Below are 18,632 nucleotides of genomic sequence, written 5' to 3'. Positions count from 1 at the left end.
CAGCCCTAGAATGCTAGTCATTCACCCCTAAAGACGAGGGCTTATGTCGTGGAGCTTATGCTCAATAGCGACGAGGGCTCATGCCCTAGGAGTATATTTATGCTCAATAGCAATGAGGGCTTATGCCCTAGAATGGTACCACATGCATTTGCATTGTCAAGACGTTTTAAGATGAAAGAGTTGCATAGTCGAGTCAAGATGATTTAAGACGAAAGAGTTGCATAGTCGAGTCAAGTCGTTAAGTTGTGATGTTTGATGAAGTATCTAATGATGAATTATGATTAAGATGATATATGATGTTATGATTAAGATGATATATGATGTTTATGTTTATGATTAAGATGATATGTGATGTTTATGATTATTATGATGATGATATATGATGATGCTTATGACTAATGTTTGATGATATATGAAGATGTTCATGATTATTATGTCGATGATATGTGATGATGTTTGTGATATTATTGATGACATGTGATGATGTTTATGACTAATGTAGGGAGAGTAATGATACTAGTTAATGAAGTTTAAGATGTTAGATATAATTGTTGAATTATATGCTTAATATTATTGTTTTGTGAATCTCACCCATTCTGCTTGAAAATGTTGCTCTTCGTATGGGTAACTTGCAGGTAATCAAGATTAGGCGTGGTCGTGAGTGGACTCCTCACAAGTGTGTCTTTAGGTGCTCTGATACGTAACGGGATGAGAGTTTTGACATTGTTTTCTATTCCTTACGTATTGTTTTGTGAGATTTTTAATGAAGTTGTTGGATTGAACTGATTACGATGTTTTAGACTATTTATGAGACTTTTATGATGAGGCCTTATGTGCCAAAGACTATTTTTGGATGTTGAATAATTCCGCTGCAAGATATTAAGTACTTTGTTGATTGAATTTTTGAAGGATAAATTATTATTTATTCATTTATGATTTTTATGAAATGTGACATTCCGTTTACGATGAATTACTCTGATTTTATTAAGAAATTTTTATGTTGGGAAAACGGGGTGTTACATTGTGCATTCTTTTACAAATTCAAAAATTAAATTCAACGCACACATTACAACAAAAAATTAATATATTTGTTTCATAAACTTGTGCCCTTACAATTTTTTATGATTATATTTGTAAAAATATTCAAAAAAATTCACAATTTTTTATTAGAGTATATTTGTAAAAATATTAAAAAAGTTACATTATTTAATGATTGCATTGATTTTGATATTTTTTTTGTTTTTCTTCTTAATAAAGACCCAAAGGAGTATATTTTAAGGATTGCTTATTATATTTATATAGTTTAAAGACTAAATTGAAGATAGAGTGATAATTAAGAATTAATTGATAGTTTATTCAAATCCTAAGTAAGAGCATGGAGAGGACTGCACTAAGAGCGTCTACAATGGTGGGTGTTTCATCTATTTAGCACCTGAATAAATAAGCATATCGATTGTGGAGAGAAAATGTTGCTTATAGAAAAGGGTGGTTATGTAAGTTCTCTCTCTCTCTCTCTCTCTCTCTCTCTCTCTCTCTCTCTAATTTTTGTAGGCATACGTAATAAATTATACACAAATCAATAAACTTTGTTGAAATACAAAGACATTGAACTATTAATAGGACTTATTTAGTAACTTTTTTCTGAGATGTTGAGTTAGAGAGATTGGATGCTTATTAAGTAAGAGGAAAATGATACAATGACCACTCTTATTTTGTACAGTCTTTATACCACCGATGATGTGGCATTTATTATTTATTTTAGGCTTAATTGCACTTTTGGTCCTTGCATTTTGACCAGCTCACGAAAATGGCCCTGTCTCTTTCAAATCGAACAAAATTGTCCCTAAACTATCATGTTTTTTGCAGTTTAGTCCTAAACCCCATTTTCCCTTCAAAAAACACTAATGTGTCAGATTTTCAGATGAGGTGTCCAAAAACACGCTTATGTGGCAAATCATACATGGAAAAACAATTATTATATTATTCAAAAATACATTTAAATCAATTAAACAATAGAAAACATTTAAAAATATATCAAAACCTAAAATTATTAACATCCCTTCATATCTTCATCCATTTATAATCCATCTTCTCTATAGATTCATAATCATCCTTAAAATCAAACACTATGGCAGATCCATTTACAATTCATCATCCCCCCTTCATCTTACCAACACCATTGTTCACCACCACCATCATCATCATCGCCACCTAACATCATCATTGGCATATCCATGTTTATCACCATCATTAACCAAATATAGGTTTAAATCAAAACACAGCACAACACATAAACATGACAACCCAAAAACAAAAAGATATGTCTCTTTCACTCCTGTCAATTTCGTGAAAGAAAAGGAAAGAAATTACAGTCTCATTCATTCCTATCAAATAAACATGATAGTCCATGGCTTTGTGAAAGAAAAAGAAAGAAATGAAGTTGCAAGAGAGATCTGGAAGTGGTGGAGGTTATTTGGGTTTAATTTGGGTGAATCTAGAGATGGGATTTTTGTATTTGGGTTGGAGCAGCCCATTTTCCCTCTTTCATTTCAGATTTCGGATTTTATTATTTTTAAATGTGAGACAAGAGAAAAAGAGAGATGTGTTGGTTTGTGATGATTTTTGGGTTTGAGTTTTATCCTAGGTTGAAGATGAAGAGACCAATGAAGAATCCATTAAAAAACCATTGAAGAAGATGAATATTTTTGGGTTTTTAGATTTATTTTTGGAAAACCATAATTTATTTAACTTGATCTTTTAATTGACCATGAAATGTTTTTGTTTTAATTTCTGAAATATTTTAATTATTTTTCAATTAAAAAAAATTGATTTGATGACATGTTAATGTCATTTTCCATGTTGGAAATGCCACCTATGTGTTTTTTGGCCACGTCATTTGAAAATATGACATATCAGCGTTTTTGGGGGCCAAATAGGGGGTAAGGACCAAAAGTGCAAAAAACATGATAGTTTAAGGACGATTTTGTTCGACTTGAAAGAGGCAGAACCATTTTCGTGAGATGGTCAAAATACGAGGACCAAAAGTGCAATTAATCCTTTATTTTATTAATGCAAAAAAACAACACAGCAGTAGTCTTTCTCTTTCCCTTCTCTCTCATCTCTATCCCCACATATCACTCACCCTTTCCTCACCACCACCTCTGCCCCCATTCCCATCCCTTCGGTGTCCTCTTCCTTGCGCCTCCGACCCTCTCTCATCTTCTCACCCCTCTCCGACCCTAACACCACCACAATCACCACCTCTTCTCTTCAAGACAGATTTAACTGCAACACAACTGCACCGCCGCCTCTTCATCTTCACAACCACCGTCCTCATCAATATCGTCGTTGTCTCATGAAATTTAAGATATGGAAGATAAGGCGCTGACAGTGGTGGCGGCAGTGAGGGTGAGGGTGAGAGGTGACGATAGTGGTGCTTAGATCTGAGAGAGACAGTGGCGGTGGTGGTGGTGAGATTTGAGGTCAGAACGGGGGCGACAATGGTTGGATCTAAGAATAAGGATGAGTGTTATTCTGGCACGTTAGACTTAAGATGTTCTAAACGATGTTTCAACACAGGACACAGTAAAGAGATGTTGTATATGATGTTTAGAACATTAAGCTAACAAACATACTCAAAATAAAACAATATGACAGACAGGAAAGAAAAGAGACACAGAGAAATTGTTAACCTAGTTCGGTGCAACGTCACCTACTCTGGGGGCTACCAAGCCAGGAAGGAAATCCACTAGTGCAGTTCGTATTCAAAAGTTGCACTTGTGACCTAGGACCTACCCCAACTAGACTTCAACCTAGGAACTCCTAGATCTGAGATCCCATCTCACTCCCTTACAACAGATCACAATACCATGTGATTCCCAAATTACAGACTCAAATCAAATGAGGTTACCCTCAAAAACAACAACTTGCAACCTTGCTTAAAAGCTTAGATGCAGTTCACAATCTACCTAGCTCCTTGCTTGAAAGCTTCGGAGTAGTGTACAATATTACAACTCAAAGCACAGTCCTAAACATGTATCAAGATGATACATGAAAGGCTCACAAGATATAAGACTCAAAACCTAAACAAAACTCTATTTTGTAAACCAATGTCTTAAATAATTCTTCAGGTCTTGCAGCCTCCTTTATATACTGAAGCAAGGCGTGTCATTCCTTCAATCATGCTTCAGATCGGATCAGTGACTTATTGATTAAGCAACATGGACGGATATGGAAACTCCTAGAAAGTAGGCTCATTAAAAGTCACCTTAAAAATACTTTCCTAAGTCATTTTAACAATTCCTTAAGAATCACATATGTTCTGATCTCATCATAATTGAACACGGTTCAGACCAACTCAAGCTGGCGTGGATTCCTTCAATCAAGCAAGCGCGTGCGTAAACATAGGCAAAGCACATAACGTACAGACCATGTCTGGTTGTTGGAACAATGTGTTCCACATCTGAATTGAATATTTGTTTTAGGCAAAAGTGAAATCAACATACAAATATCCAACAATGACGACTAAGGGTGGGAAAAAACTGAAAAATCGAACAGAACTACTGAACTGGACTGAACTGAACTATTACTAACGTTCCAAAACTGAACTCAAACACTTCAGTTCGGTTCGAAACAGTTCAGTTCGATTCGAAACAGTTCAGTTCAGTTTGGTAACTAAAATTCGATTTCGTGTGTTTTTTTTTAAAGTTTTTTGCAACTATACCATTAATAATAGTTTAGTTCAGTTTGAAACAGTTCAGTTCAGTTCGAAATACAAACAGTTCAGTTGTTTTAAATTTAGCAAATAGTTCAGTTTGGTTCAGTTTAGTTTCATCTCGAATCGAACCATGCCCAACCCTAATGAGGACAACAGGTTTGAGATCTGAGTGTCTGGACGGTGGTGGCGGTGGTGGTGGTGGCGATATTTGAGGTTGAAGACGGCAGACGAAGGTGGTCGGTGGGGGCTGATGGTGGTTTCGGTGAGAGAGAAGAAAGAGCGTGTGAGAGTTGCTGAGTTTGTTGGACAAAAGTATCCCTCAATTTATTTTTAATGGCAAAATTTCCCCATTATAATTATAAAAAAATGCCACATGGGAGGGTGTTGGATTGGGATATGCCACATATGGATGTCAATGATACAGTAATAACATTGAAAATCATAAAATAGATGATGTACATGCATGACTAACTTAAACACCCAAAATAAAGTGATATGTTGTAGATGGTCTAAATTATCTCTTCACCTCCACAATAAATAACACATGACTCCAAAGCCTCCCCAATATTAAAGTTCATCTCAATTCTGTCAAACAAATTCCTATTAGAAACAAGCTTCCATTTATTATCTACAAAGTGGTTTCAAACCAAAACTGTCATTGAACTACTATGCATAATTTGCACAACATACCCCTCTTCCCTACTGCAAATCAGACGCAATGACAAGTTATTAATCCAGTTTGACGAACGCTCTATGTATTCTGCCTCAAAATCCATTTTAGTTTTTGTTCCTACTGCATAAATGAACCTACCCAAACCTGTGGCAATATCAGATGAGTGAGTGGTAGGTACCCAATTAGCAGCCCCAATTCTGTTGAGCACAGCATACTTCATACTCAGCTTCCCAGAAGAAATTTTTCCTTTCTTTGGCCACACCTTCACTTTATTGGCCGTGATCTCTTTGCAGATCTGATTATCAGTAGCCTCCACCTCAGCTGCTCCTCCTTCAACACCTAGAAAATTAATGATGATGTTGGGGGAGAAGTTCACACACTTTCCTCTAACGTACACTTTCTGATAATCTCTCATAAGAGGATTATCACAATCCTTTGGTATGTTCACTAAGAATTCTCTAACAAGCTTTTCAAAGCACTCTCCTATCTTACACACAGTTTTCTCCAGACCAGCCTCTCTGATTAAACTCATAACCTCCTCAATCTTCACGGCTTCTTCACTTAACTCCCTTTCCAAAGTAAGCCTCCTATGGTAGATGAACTTCCACCTTTGAGCAAAACTTGGAAGATGAAAGGACACGTTGTCAATAGGCACATCTTCCACAGTTAGTGAATCCTTCTTCCCATCAGCTTTCTTGGATTCTGAAGTAATGTTCTGCACATCCATCTCAGCATCATACTTAGACTCACTTGAGGAAACAACCTTCCTTTTCCTAGAACTACTACCACCACCTTTCACAATCACCTTACTCCAGCTCTTCCTGGGACCAACACCAGTTATTTTTGCCTTACCTTTGGAAGTTTCTGTTGTTGCAACAGCAGTCTTCTTGAAGCTTTGATTAACAGAAGGAACTGATTTTCCCTTGTTACTTCTGAGTCTTTTCGCTACACTCTCATCCTGAATTTTAGCCAGAGGAACATCATCCAATTCTAACTCATCAACATCTACCACAACATCATTTGCATTTTTATCACCAGAATTCTCTTCTTCCTCTTCCTCCTCAGAGTGAACACTACTATTTCCAGATTGAGATTTTTTAATGATGTTATCAGGGTTCTCATCCTCCTCAGTGCCTGTATCAATACTATGATCCTGTTTGTCACCAGTAATCTTGTCCTCACTATTTGGTTTGCCTGGTTGGCCCAATGATGTGTCAACATCCGGTCCAACATTAACTTGACAGTCAGTTTCCTTAGAAGCATTTTCAACAGAGACCTCAGTGCCAGTCTCCTTTTCAGGGTTATCGACATTCATGTTCTCAGTACTTTCTATGGCATCATTTAAGTCTTCTAGCCCTAGTTTTCTACCATACACAGTTTCATCAGGAATTAGAAATGAAACAGGGTTACCTTTCTCACGGTTGGGAGTTGCACCATCTGAACAATTCTTGAGATCGTCTTCAACATCAGTATCATGAGCAGCGGAGCCTTTCTCTGTGGCCTTAGAAGGAATTTCTTTTTCATAAAGATCTGTCATGGTTAGGGCTACCTTAGACTCACCCTTCTTAGTAGATTTCTTCTTCTTAGATGTGGACTTAACTCTAGTTTTCTTCATAGGTTTTGCTGGTGGCACAGTATTGAGAGGTTTTACCATCTTCATAGCAGAGGAACCAGATGCTCGTTGTTCGACAGTGTTCTTCCCAGAAGAAACAGCAGGATCATTCTTGAACTTCATGGCGGAGAATTGACAGTGGCACTAGATGAAGTAAGAGAGAAGATTTTTGCGATCTGTTGAGTGGAGAAATTGAACGGTTTCGAAAAAAAGTAGTGGGAGAGTGTGACTAGGGTTAAGGATGATATGATTGCGGTTAGTTGAGAATAGGAAGTTAATTAAGCCACAACCGCCTAAATAAGCGTGCACCAATAAGTAATATGAATTATAGCCTTCTTTTGCACGCTTGACCCCAGTTAACTGCTATAACCTCTTCCTCTGAGAAAAGTCAAGTCTGTCCCTTATCTTTTCAAAATTTTTAAAGACCAACAATTCTGTATATTTATCAATTAAAATTTCTTCTGTAGGAATATAGCTGATCTCTTTTCCATTGAACTTCTGAGTTTTAGTCTGATTAATTTCTAGAGATAAACCACTCTGAGAACCTCTTTTCATTTCTAGAGAGTGTGATGAATGTTGACCTTTCTGATGTTCCAACATCCTATCCAACATGTCTGTCTGTTCTTCTGGAATCCATTTGTAGCAATTATTCTTAGTCCTACTTCCTCTCATGAGTACCAGTCCCTCCTCATTTGTTACTCTGCATCCAAGTTTATTGAAGCTCACTTCCAGACCTTGGTCACACAGCTGACTCACACTGATCAGATTTGAGAAGAGTCCTTCAACAAATAAGACATTATCAAGCCTGGGTAGCTTATTACTGACCAACTTACCCTTACCTCGTATTTCTCCCTTACCATCATCACCAAAGGTAACATACCCTTTCTCACAAGGTCTTATGTATTCAAAATAGCTGTCATTCCCAGTCATATGCTTGGAACAGCCACTGTCAAAGTACCAAACATCATTAGATGTTGACTTTTTAGAGATGTGACCTACCAGACCAACATTGACACTCTTAGGTATCCATTTGTAACTGGATGTTCTTGGATAACCATATAATTTGTAACATAAAGGTCTAATGTGCCCTTTTTTCTTACAATGATGCCATACCCAAGGACGAGTTGTCCTTTTCTTATGCACATGTTGTTGAGAAGGTTCCAACATTGTCGTGCCATCCTTACCTGAAGTATCGGTAACCTTATTGCGTTCATTAGGTTTTTCTTTTCTCAATATCCCACAATCTTCCACAGCATATGCATTTTTCTTGTTGAGTTGCTTTCAATTCAGAGGTTGATAATTAAATTCCATAACTTTTGCTTGTGTCTTACCCTCATCATTCTGATTTGTAGACCCATTTTCCTGTTTCTTGAGCTCTTCAATTTGTGAGTTTAGACATGTTATTTCAGCACTGAGTTCAGATACCTTTGTCAGAAGAGCATTTTTTTATGAAAGGAGTTGGTTATTCATCTTCTTTTGTTCTCCTAGCATCTTACAGATTTCTGTACTTCTAGCATGCAGACCCTCATATGCAGTAGCTAGATCATCATACTCCAATTCTTCATCACAAGATTCATCATCAGAATAGATTTTTCCTATTAGAGCAGTTACTTGTCTAGAGAACATACCTTCACTTATTCTTTCAGAAGCATCTTTCTCAGACCAAACAACATTGACACTTTTCTTGTAAACGTTAGCACATTCTGTTGTTATATGACCAAAACCTCCACATTCATGACATTGGTCTTCCTTGAATTCACATTCTTTGTCTTTTTGTTTTTCTTTGATGTTGGATCTAATGTTCTGACCATCTGTTCTGGACTTCCAGTTAGCCAGACTCACAATTTTGTTGAACAGTTTTCTAAGGAGCGCTACAGAATCAGCCAAGTTCTCATCACTCTCAAGATTCCCTTGAGTTTTAATATCAGTAGCGAAAACATTATTATCTTCCTTTTCAACCCTATTATTGATGATAATTTCAAAACTCTGTAGAGTTCCAATGAGTTCTTCTATCTTCATTTCGAAAATATTTTGAGCTTCTTTTATAGCAATGACTTTCATGTCAAATCTTTTAGGTAGATACCTGAGAATTTTTCTTACCAATTTTTCATCTGATAATTTTTCTCCAAGAGAGTCAAATGTATTAGCAATGTCAAGCACATTCATATAGTAGTCTTGTATGGTGTCTTCTTCCTTCATCTTCAAGCTTTCAAACTTGGTAGTCAGAAGTTGGATTCTTAAGCTTTTCACTTTTGATGTGCCTTCATGTGCAATTTTAAGAATTTCCCATGCTTCCTTGGCCACTATACATTTCTTGATTAGCCTGAACATGCTCTTATCCACCCCATTGAAAAGAGCATTCAAGGTTTTGGAGTTTGCAAGAGGCAACTCATCTTCTGCTGTGGTCCATTCTTCTTCAGGTTTCAGAGCAGCAGTTTTGTTCCCATCTTTATCAAGATTAACATGATGCTCCCAGCCTTTTAGAATAGACTTCCAAGTTTTGCAATCAATGGATTTGAGAAAAGCACACATACGTGATTTCCAGCAATCATAATTAGAGCCATCCAACAATGGTGGTCTGTTAACAAAGCCTCCTTCTTTCTCCATATTGCCAGAATAGATCTCCTCTGGATCTCACCCAATAACAGACAAGGTGCCTGCTCTGATGCCAATTGTTATTCTGGCACGTTAGACTTAAGATGTTCTAAACGATGTTCCAACACAGGACACAGTAAAGAGATGTTGTATATGATGTTTAGAACATTAAGCTAACAAACATACTCATAATAAAACAATATGACAGACAGGAAAGAAAAGAGACACAGAGAAATTGTTAACCCAGTTCGGTGCAACGTCACCTACTCTGGGGGCTACCAAGCCAGGAAGGAAATCCACTAGTGCAGTCCATATTCAAAATCTCTCAGCAAACCACGTTTGCACTTGTGACCTAGGACCTACCCCAACTAGACTTCAACCTAGGAACTCCTAGATCTGAGATCCCATCTCACTCCCTTACAACATATCACAATCCCCTGTGATTCCCAAATTACAGACTCAAATCAAATGAGGTTACCCTAAAAAACAACAACTTGCAACCTTGCTTAAAAGCTTAGATGCAGTTCACAATCTACCTAGCTCCTTGCTTAAAAGCTTCGGAGTAGTGTACAATATTACAACTCAAAGCACAGTCTTAAACATGTATCAAGATGATACATGAAAGGCTCACAAGATATAAGACTCAAAACCTAAACAAAACTCTATTTTGTAAACCAATGTCTTGAATAATTCTTCAGGTCTTGTAGCCTCCTTTATATACTGAAGCAAGGCGTGTCATTCCTTCAATCATGCTTCAGATCGGATCAGTGACTTATTGATTAAGAAACATGGACGGATATGGAAACTCCTAGAAAGTAGGCTCATTAAAAGTCACCTTAAAAATACTTTCCTAAGTCATTTTAACAATTCCTTAAGAAATCACATATGTTCTGATCTCATCATAATTGCACACGGTTCAGACCAACTCAAGCTGGTGTGGATTCCTTCAATCAAGCAAGCGCGTGCGTAAACATAGGCAAAGCACAGAACGTACAGACCAGGTCTGGATGTTGGAACATTGTGTTCCACATCTGAATTGAATATTTGTTTTAGGCAAAAGTGAAGCCAACATACAAATATCCAACAATGAGGACTAAGGGTGGGAAAAAAACTGAAAAATCGAACAGAACTACTGAACTGGACTGAATTGAACTATTACTAACGTTCCGAAACTGAACTCAAACAGTTCAGTTCGGTTCGAAACAGTTCAGTTCTATTCGAAACAGTTCAGTTCAGTTTGGTAACTAAAATTCGATTTCGTGTGTTTTTTTTTAAGTTTTTTGCAACTATACCATTAATAATATTTTAGTTCAGTTTGAAACAGTTCAATTCAGTTCGAAATACAAACAGTTCAGTTATTTTAAATTTAGCAAATAGTTCAGTTTGGTTCAGTTTAGTTTCATCTCGAATCGAACCATGCCCACCCCTAATGAGGACAACAGGTTTGAGATTTGAGTGTCTGGACGGTGGTGGCGGTGGTGGTGGCGATATTTGAGGTTGAAGACGGCAGACGAAGGTGGTCGGTGGGGGCTGATGGTGGTTCCGGTGAGGGAGAAGAAAGAGTTTGCAAGGAATCGAACCAGGTACCCTATGCTTACACTTTACAACTATAACCACTATGCCACTTCTATTTTTGTTGAAATATTGTTGCTTCCAAAATTGAAATACATGACTAAAACATTTTTTTTAAAGCCCCAACCGCCTTAGCAATTTCCTCTCTCATAGCAGTTATTTTATATTATTAGCGGTGCCTTTATTGATAGTAGTTCTTTTTGATTTTTTTTTTGGTGTACGCTTACTACATTATACGATATTAAAGTTGCATCTTTAAAATTGTAGATAATTTGACTGATCTAGATGATAATTTTATAATTAGAAACTTCACTTTTTTCTGTAATTTTACCGGCCTCTTTGTTTCTCCTATTAATAGTTTAAATTGGTGTAATTTTTGCAATTTTTTGTTTGCTTTTTGCAGCCGTTTCATAGCATAGTATTGAATGTATAATCAATATGATATTTATATACGAAATTCTACAAAACCCGTGCATCGCACGGGTTAGAGTCTAGTTTTTCAATAAAAGGAGTTGTGTTTGCATCGGTTACTTAATAAAGTGAAGTTTTTATCTTTTGAGTTTTTCCAACCTGTGCAATCTTGCACAGCTTAAGGTCTAATAAATGCACCATTTTATTGGGTTCTCTAATTCTTATTAATGATGCAATTAATTAGTCTTTTTCTTAAAAACTGTTTTTTTTTCTCTCCTAGTTTTTTTCTCACGTAAACCTATTATCACACTTTTAATTAGTCTTGTTATTGCCTCTGTCTCATCTCATCTTGCCGCAGACGAAAAAAACAAAACTACATGATCAAAGAATTAAGAAGAAGCTCTTTGAAAGTTTGAATTGAAAAAAAAAACAATTTAGAAGGTATGAGTCAGAGAAAAAACAACGATTGACTATAAAATTACGGCGCTTGAAGGAGTTGAATTTGCAAGAAATTGGGAATGGTAGAATTTTGATCTGACCATAACCAAGAGTGTGAAGCGGTTTCTTCGCCGGAGTTATTACCATGAAATGTTGACCCGAAAAACTAGTGGGCAGATTTGGTGTTATTTTGAAGAAAGCTTGATGAATGGAGTGGATGAAGAAAGAATAAAAGGAGAGTCTATGAAGAAAGCTAATTGAATACATTGAGGTGATGAAATAGGACATGGTTTTTGTGGATTATTTTACAGAGATGGCGTTGGTATTGAAGAGAGAATTGGAAAATTTCCTTGTAATCTGATACGTAAACCGGTTAATCAAAGAGAGAGAGAGAAACAATTAATTTAAAATAAAAAGAGTCATTAATAAGAATTAGAGAAACCCAAAAAAAATAGTGCTTTAATTAGCCCTTAAGCTGTGCAATCTTGCACAAGTTAGAAAAACCCTTATTTTTTTGGTGATTGGAACCTAAAAATTAAAATTTAACTTTTGATTTTTATCTTTAGTAGATTAATTCTAATCAGTGCCTGATTTATGTTATCTAGCTAGTGATTTTGATTTGTTCCCCGACTAGTGGGTTAGTTGTTTTCTTTTTTGTTTATGGTTGATGATAAGTTTGTAAATATGTTTGTAGATACTTGAGTTCTCACCTTGCACTCTTTGTGTAGGTTAGGATCAGCTCCTTTTGGTTTAGAGTCTGTTTCCTTTCACTTACTTTTGAGCTTATGAAAAATAACTTATGCAAAGAAATAATAAGCTTTTATATTAATTTATAAGTTTTTACTAATGAAAATTGTATCTTCATAAGTTGTTTTTTCCTAAACTACATCGACAAGCTTATGCATAATATACATACAATCTTATTTATTTGCATAAGCTCAAAAGTAAATCAATTCAAACAAATCTATAATATATAATTCATTTCGCCTTGATAATGTAGTTTAAGCATAGGAAAGCTCCAGAACAGATATGTTAATGTGGTTCCTAAATTATTCCTAAATTTTTTTCGTCAAATATGATTGCGTACATATTATACTAACATATTAAACTCTTAAGATTATTTTTTGTTCCCCCATTTTAACTACTCCATGAAGAAATCTACAAATAAATAGAACACTAGTTTAGACATAAAATCAGACCAACCTGGAGATCTTGATGCAAACCAAACCATTCATTGTAGACATGTCTTCTTAACAATACTCGCTTTCTTTCTCTTCACTTTCACATACCTTTTATCCAAACTCTTCTTACATCCAAAACAAAAAACTATATACAATAAAAAACCACCAGGTCCACCAGCGCTACCAATAATCGGAAACCTCCACCTATTAGGCAAACTTCCACATCGATCACTTCAAAAACTCTCCAAAAAATACGGTTCAATCATGTCCTTACAACTTGGTCAAATCCCAACTATAATCATTTCATCTTCAGAAGCTGCAGAATCATTTCTCAAAACTCATGACATCGTTTTTGCAAGCCGGCCAAAGGTTCAAGCATCTTTGATCATGTCTTACGGTTCCAAAGGGTTTGCTTTTTCTGAGTATGGTCCTTATTGGCGTAGTATGAGAAAACTTTGCACTTTGAAACTTCTTAGTGCTTCAAAAGTTGAAATGTTTGCTCCCATTAGACAAGAGGAGTTAGGTGCTTTGGTTATGTCGTTGGAGAAAACTGCTATGCTGGGTGAAGTTGTGAATGTTAGTGAAGTTGTAGAGAATCTTATTGAGGATATTATGTATAAAATGATATTTGGTAAGAATAAGTGTGAGCAATTTGGCTTGAAGAAGTTAGTTCAAGAAGGAATGGCTTTGGTCGGAGCTTTTAATCTTGCTGATTATGTTTCTTGGTTAGGCCCTTTCGATTTTCAGGTATGCATCTGTATAAAAAATATATGGTTACCTATTGACTTATTTTATTTTTAGTGTCTCTCTTAAGTTGTACAATTTTGATCAATTTCTCGTGTTATAAAGGGGTCTCCTAATTTGATCTCAATTTTTCACAATTTAATCTTCCATTCTAAGCTATTACCACTTTTTAAGAATGAACATTTGCAAAATTGCATAAATTGCTCAGCTAGCCCGTGCGTCCGCACGGGTCTCTGACTAGTATCTCTTACTTTCGGTATAAATAGAAATCATTGCAAACTTGTGTGGTCACAGCCATCATTTTAAATTATGAGGAATGCTATGGACAACCTCTCTAACACTCTCTCATATGCACTCCCTCTATAATTGGTCCACATCATCATATTTTAAAGACTCATTACCTAAGAACCGGCTATACTGGTTTACATGGAGAGAGAAAATCCCCTTTTTTTTCCTTTCACTTTAAAACAAAAAAATTGGCACATGCCCTTCGTTCCCACTCACCACCTGAGAATCAAACACAATCTCATGGGAAATTCTATTTTTTTTGTACTTCTGAGAAACTTCTTCACCAATTTAAAATTAAATCTTTGCATATTCACAAAGAAAAGAAAAAACGGGTTATTTTATTTCCCCAAAGAATTAGTTCTTTTTTAAACGTTGTCTCTCTCTAGATCTCTCTCCATAGTTATCTCATTTGCAGCAACCACATACCCATACAAACAAAATATAGTTGAATCTAACTTCTTCAATTCAATTCAATTCAATTCGGTCTCCATATTTGAAATTCCAACACTCTAACGATTTTTGTTGAAGAATACAGCCTTGCTGCAAAGCAGCCATTTTTGCCACACTAAAAAATGCATAATTTATTTTCCAGAAGACGAGACAACAATTTTTGAGAAGACGAGGCAATGATTTTAAAGTCATTATTTTTTATTTTAAAATATATTAAACAAAATTGAAACAAACCGGTTGCCTGTTGCAAACTTTTCAATAATAGACACGTGGGCCAATCACTGCGCAAGTATTCAAAAGAGTGTGTTCAAGCGACTGCTCCTAGCATCGCTCTTAAATTATTTAGGAACACTCTTAAATGGAAAGCAATGAAAAAATAAAATCATTTATTGTTATTATTGTTATAATTTATATAACAATAATTATTATTTAATTAAAAAATAATAATAAAACAGATATAATAATTATTTTTTAATTTATAAAAGTGACAAATCATCACATAACTGGGTTAGGGACTATTTCCAAAAACAAAATTTTTTGCAGGGACCAAAAACTATAAAAAAAATTGCAGAACCAAAACTGACCTATTTTTGCAGGGACCAAAAACTATAAAAAAAAATTTGCAGGGACTAAAACCAAAACTGGCCTATTTTGCAGGGACCAATACCATATTTTAGCCTATTATTAATGAAAACATTTGTTAATGTGTATTTTATAAGTATGTCTAAATGAGTTGGATTTTAATCAAAAAATAAAAGGTTTAAACGTACTATTCACCCCCTAAGTTTACAAAAGTAGCGATTTCTCGTATTTTTAATATTTATATCCAATTAATAGTAACCCATCACTTCAACTCTCTGTTAGGGAATAACACGAGCTTGCAAGAAAACGAGTAAAGCACTTGATGAGGTGCTAGAGGCGATAATAAATGAGCATGAACAAACTGCTAGTGCAACCGAAATTCATCATGAAGATTTTGTAGATATACTTCTCTCAATTATGCACCAAACCATAGATTCAGAAAATGAGCAAAGTCATGTTATTGATCGAACTAACATCAAGGCAATTTTACTAGACGTGATTGGAGCTGCAATTGATACATCTGCTACCGCAATTGAATGGGCTTTATCTGAACTTTTAAGGAATCCAAGAGTGATGAAAACTCTTCAAGATGAGATACAAAATGAAGTAGGAAATAAAAGAATGGTCGATGAGAAAGATTTAAAGAAGTTTAGATACTTGGATATGGTGGTTGATGAAACATTAAGACTTTACCCTGTGGGACCCTTATTAATCCCTCGTGAATGTAGAGAGAGCATAACAATTGATGGATATTTTATAAAGGAAAAGACATGAGTTATAGTAAATGCATGGACTATAGGGAGTGTAACATCCCGCTTTTAAAGACTGATATATTAATTGGAACGATAGAATGCAAACGAGTGATGCAAGGGTATTTTAGACCTTTCACGTGGAGAAGATATTTATGTGGGTTAGGACCACAAATCTTCATAACTTTCTTCCATTCTCTCTCTAGGGTTTGCAACTTTTGCTCTCCCTTCTCTCTAAGAATTTTCTTTCCTCTAATCTCCTCTACACACATCATTCAATCTTCTCTTAATCTTCCATAAGTTAGAACTAAGTAAGGTTTTGCTAAGGGTGTTGGTAAAGAGTTGGAAGCAAGCTTCTCCAACACACTACTCTCTCATTTAGGGTTTTGCTCTTAGGACTTTGTCTTCAAGAACTTGAGCTTGTTGTCAACTTATTTAAGGTGAGTTCCTAGTTAGCTTATCCCTCACTTGGGTTATGCAATTTCTTGTGAGAAAATCATGAATTTGTTAGTATGTAATTTAGGGTTCTAGTTGCCCCTTTTGTATCATTTATGATCAAAACATGTTAATGATGCCATGTATTCCATTTCTAACTATTTTTATGTGTCCTAGAGGTTCTAGGTACCTTATGATGCTTGAAATTGAGGTTTTTATGCAAAATCACGTTTTCTGCAGAATTCTGGACTGCTACAGTTCGCCTGGCGGAATTGAGCTCGCCATGGCGAGCTGGGGATCAGTGCTCTCTGGAATAGCTCGCCATTTAGCTAGCCATGGCGAAATTTTTTGCCATGGCGGAGAGAATTTGGCCTGGCGAAATTGACTGCACAGCATGTGTTGTCAATTCGTTTTGTGGCCAGCATGGGCTATCCGAGGCTCGATCTTGCAGTATCTTTCTAAATTATGAAACCCCTCAATTCCAAGTGTTTAAAGTGCAATTCCAAACAAGGTTTGAACAAGAGTAAGGCATGGCAAAACACTAACAATGTTTGATGATAAATGATATGCGAGAGATATATCAAGTCATGTTCGGGTAGCAAGTTATACTTTAAGTAAAGGAAGGAACTTAGAGCCTCGATTTATATGTATCGAGAACTAGATAGTTAATTATTGAGTTTTGAATAATAAGAAGAATAGTGATTAGTTAATCTATTCACGATCAAGTTAAGATAAGAATTATACGTTTATAATCTTTAAGCAAGAAAGAGTGGTGTGTCTTTTGTATTCCATCAAGGATGGGTATAAAAGGTTTTCCAAGGGGAAATGGGGTAAGCCGTAAGGGACCCGCACTTCACTAAGGGAGTCCGGTACGCCTTGCTAGGCATTTATACCGGTAGTAAGGGATTAACTTCCGGGGTTACTCCACTCGGAACTAATCCGTAAAATGAATTCAGATATTCTTGATTGTTCAACGCTAACTTCTAACTTAATGTTTGAACATGTATTATGCTTGCGTATGAATTCAGATATGACTTAATATGTACAAGATTAGAAATCAAGTAAAGGAAGTAGGTTGATGACGAGTTGGGTTTTACTTAATCGTCCGACTTAGAGATGTGTCATGGAAGATAGTTCTTGATACTTAGTGCGTATCTTGATATAGCGATCTTAGACTTTTCCCTTGATCGCCATGACATGTATAGTGTAGCAAGACCTTTAGTAAGATGTTAAGAATCTACGACGGATATAGCATGCACTACCGTCTAGATAAGCAAAATCCACACACGTATAATCAACCGGCAGGTTGTAATTTAGACACGTGATAACTATAGGTTTTCCCCAAGGTTATCACTAGCCTAGGTTAGATAGAACTCACTGAGGCATTATGTCTCATCCAACTCCTTATTTGTTCAGGTTCACAGGTTGCTCAAAGAAAAGGTAAGGAAAAAGCTTTGGATTGATCGAGTTTGCAGAAATCAAAGTGGAGTTGAATTAAGGATGCATATGTTATATTATTTAAGTTATGTTGTTAGACTTCGTAACTAGATTATGAAGCAAAAACTTTGGTGTGTAATAATGTAACATATGACTCGAAAGCTTTGTATCATAACTCTCGACTTAAAGTCGTTTCTGCATTGTATAATTAATGTATCCAATATCACTTTATAACGCATATTTGATTATTCTAGATAATTTCAAATATGGGTGTTACAGGGAGAGATTCAAATGTTTGGTCAGAAAATGCTGAAGAATTTTATCCAGAAAGATTTATTGACAACAAAATGAATTATCAAGGACACGAGTTTGAATCTATACCATTTGGTTCCGGTCGTCGACGTTGTCCCGGAATTCAATTGGGTTTGATTACTATTAAATTGGTTCTAGCTCAATTTGTGCATTGCTTTAATTGGGAACTTCCATGTGATATTAGTCCTTCCAATTTGAATATGGAAGAAAAGTTTGGACTCACTATACCTAGAGCTCAACAGTTGCACGCAATACCAAGTAATCGTTTGGCAAGTGATGCCAAACATGAATAGGTCCAAGAAGGACAATACTGTGTTTGTACAACAAATTATTACTAGTAATGATGCCAAGTATGGTAGGTTCTGCTTGTGTAATTTATATAAAATAAGTTAATAAATATTGCTGGTTCTTTATTATAGCCAACATTTAGTGTATT

General features: G+C 35.7%; 2 protein-coding genes and 1 pseudogene across 2 annotated transcripts; 2 read left to right on the top strand and 1 right to left on the bottom strand.

Annotated features, from left to right (window-relative positions):
* Positions 1-7,365: 7,365 nt before the first annotated feature.
* On the bottom strand, positions 7,366-9,609 carry LOC146923195 (uncharacterized). The gene is made up of 2 exons (XM_085711666.1): positions 8,499-9,609; positions 7,366-8,186 (listed from the first exon to the last, which is right to left on the bottom strand). Exons 1-2 carry the CDS (start codon positions 9,607-9,609, stop codon positions 7,366-7,368), a joined length of 1,932 nt encoding a protein of 643 aa, XP_085567792.1.
* Positions 9,610-13,021: 3,412 nt separating this feature from the next.
* On the top strand, positions 13,022-16,060 carry LOC146923194 (cytochrome P450 CYP736A12-like). The gene is made up of 2 exons (XM_085715902.1): positions 13,022-13,946; positions 15,546-16,060. The coding sequence occupies exons 1-2, from the start codon at positions 13,464-13,466 to the stop codon at positions 16,035-16,037; spliced, it is 975 nt and encodes a 324-aa protein (XP_085572028.1). The 5' UTR covers positions 13,022-13,463; the 3' UTR covers positions 16,038-16,060.
* A 1,963-nt stretch (positions 16,061-18,023) lies between these two features.
* On the top strand, positions 18,024-18,619 carry LOC146923193 (cytochrome P450 CYP736A12 pseudogene; annotated as a pseudogene).
* The last annotated feature ends 13 nt before the right edge of the window (positions 18,620-18,632 follow it).

This window comes from Medicago sativa, chromosome 5, assembly GCF_051527215.1.
Source record: "Medicago sativa cultivar Bolivia chromosome 5, Bolivia_mono, whole genome shotgun sequence".
Taxonomy (NCBI): domain Eukaryota; kingdom Viridiplantae; phylum Streptophyta; class Magnoliopsida; order Fabales; family Fabaceae; genus Medicago; species Medicago sativa.
Note: the sequence above shows the minus strand (reverse complement) of the source record. Positions and strands in the feature narration are given on the sequence as shown.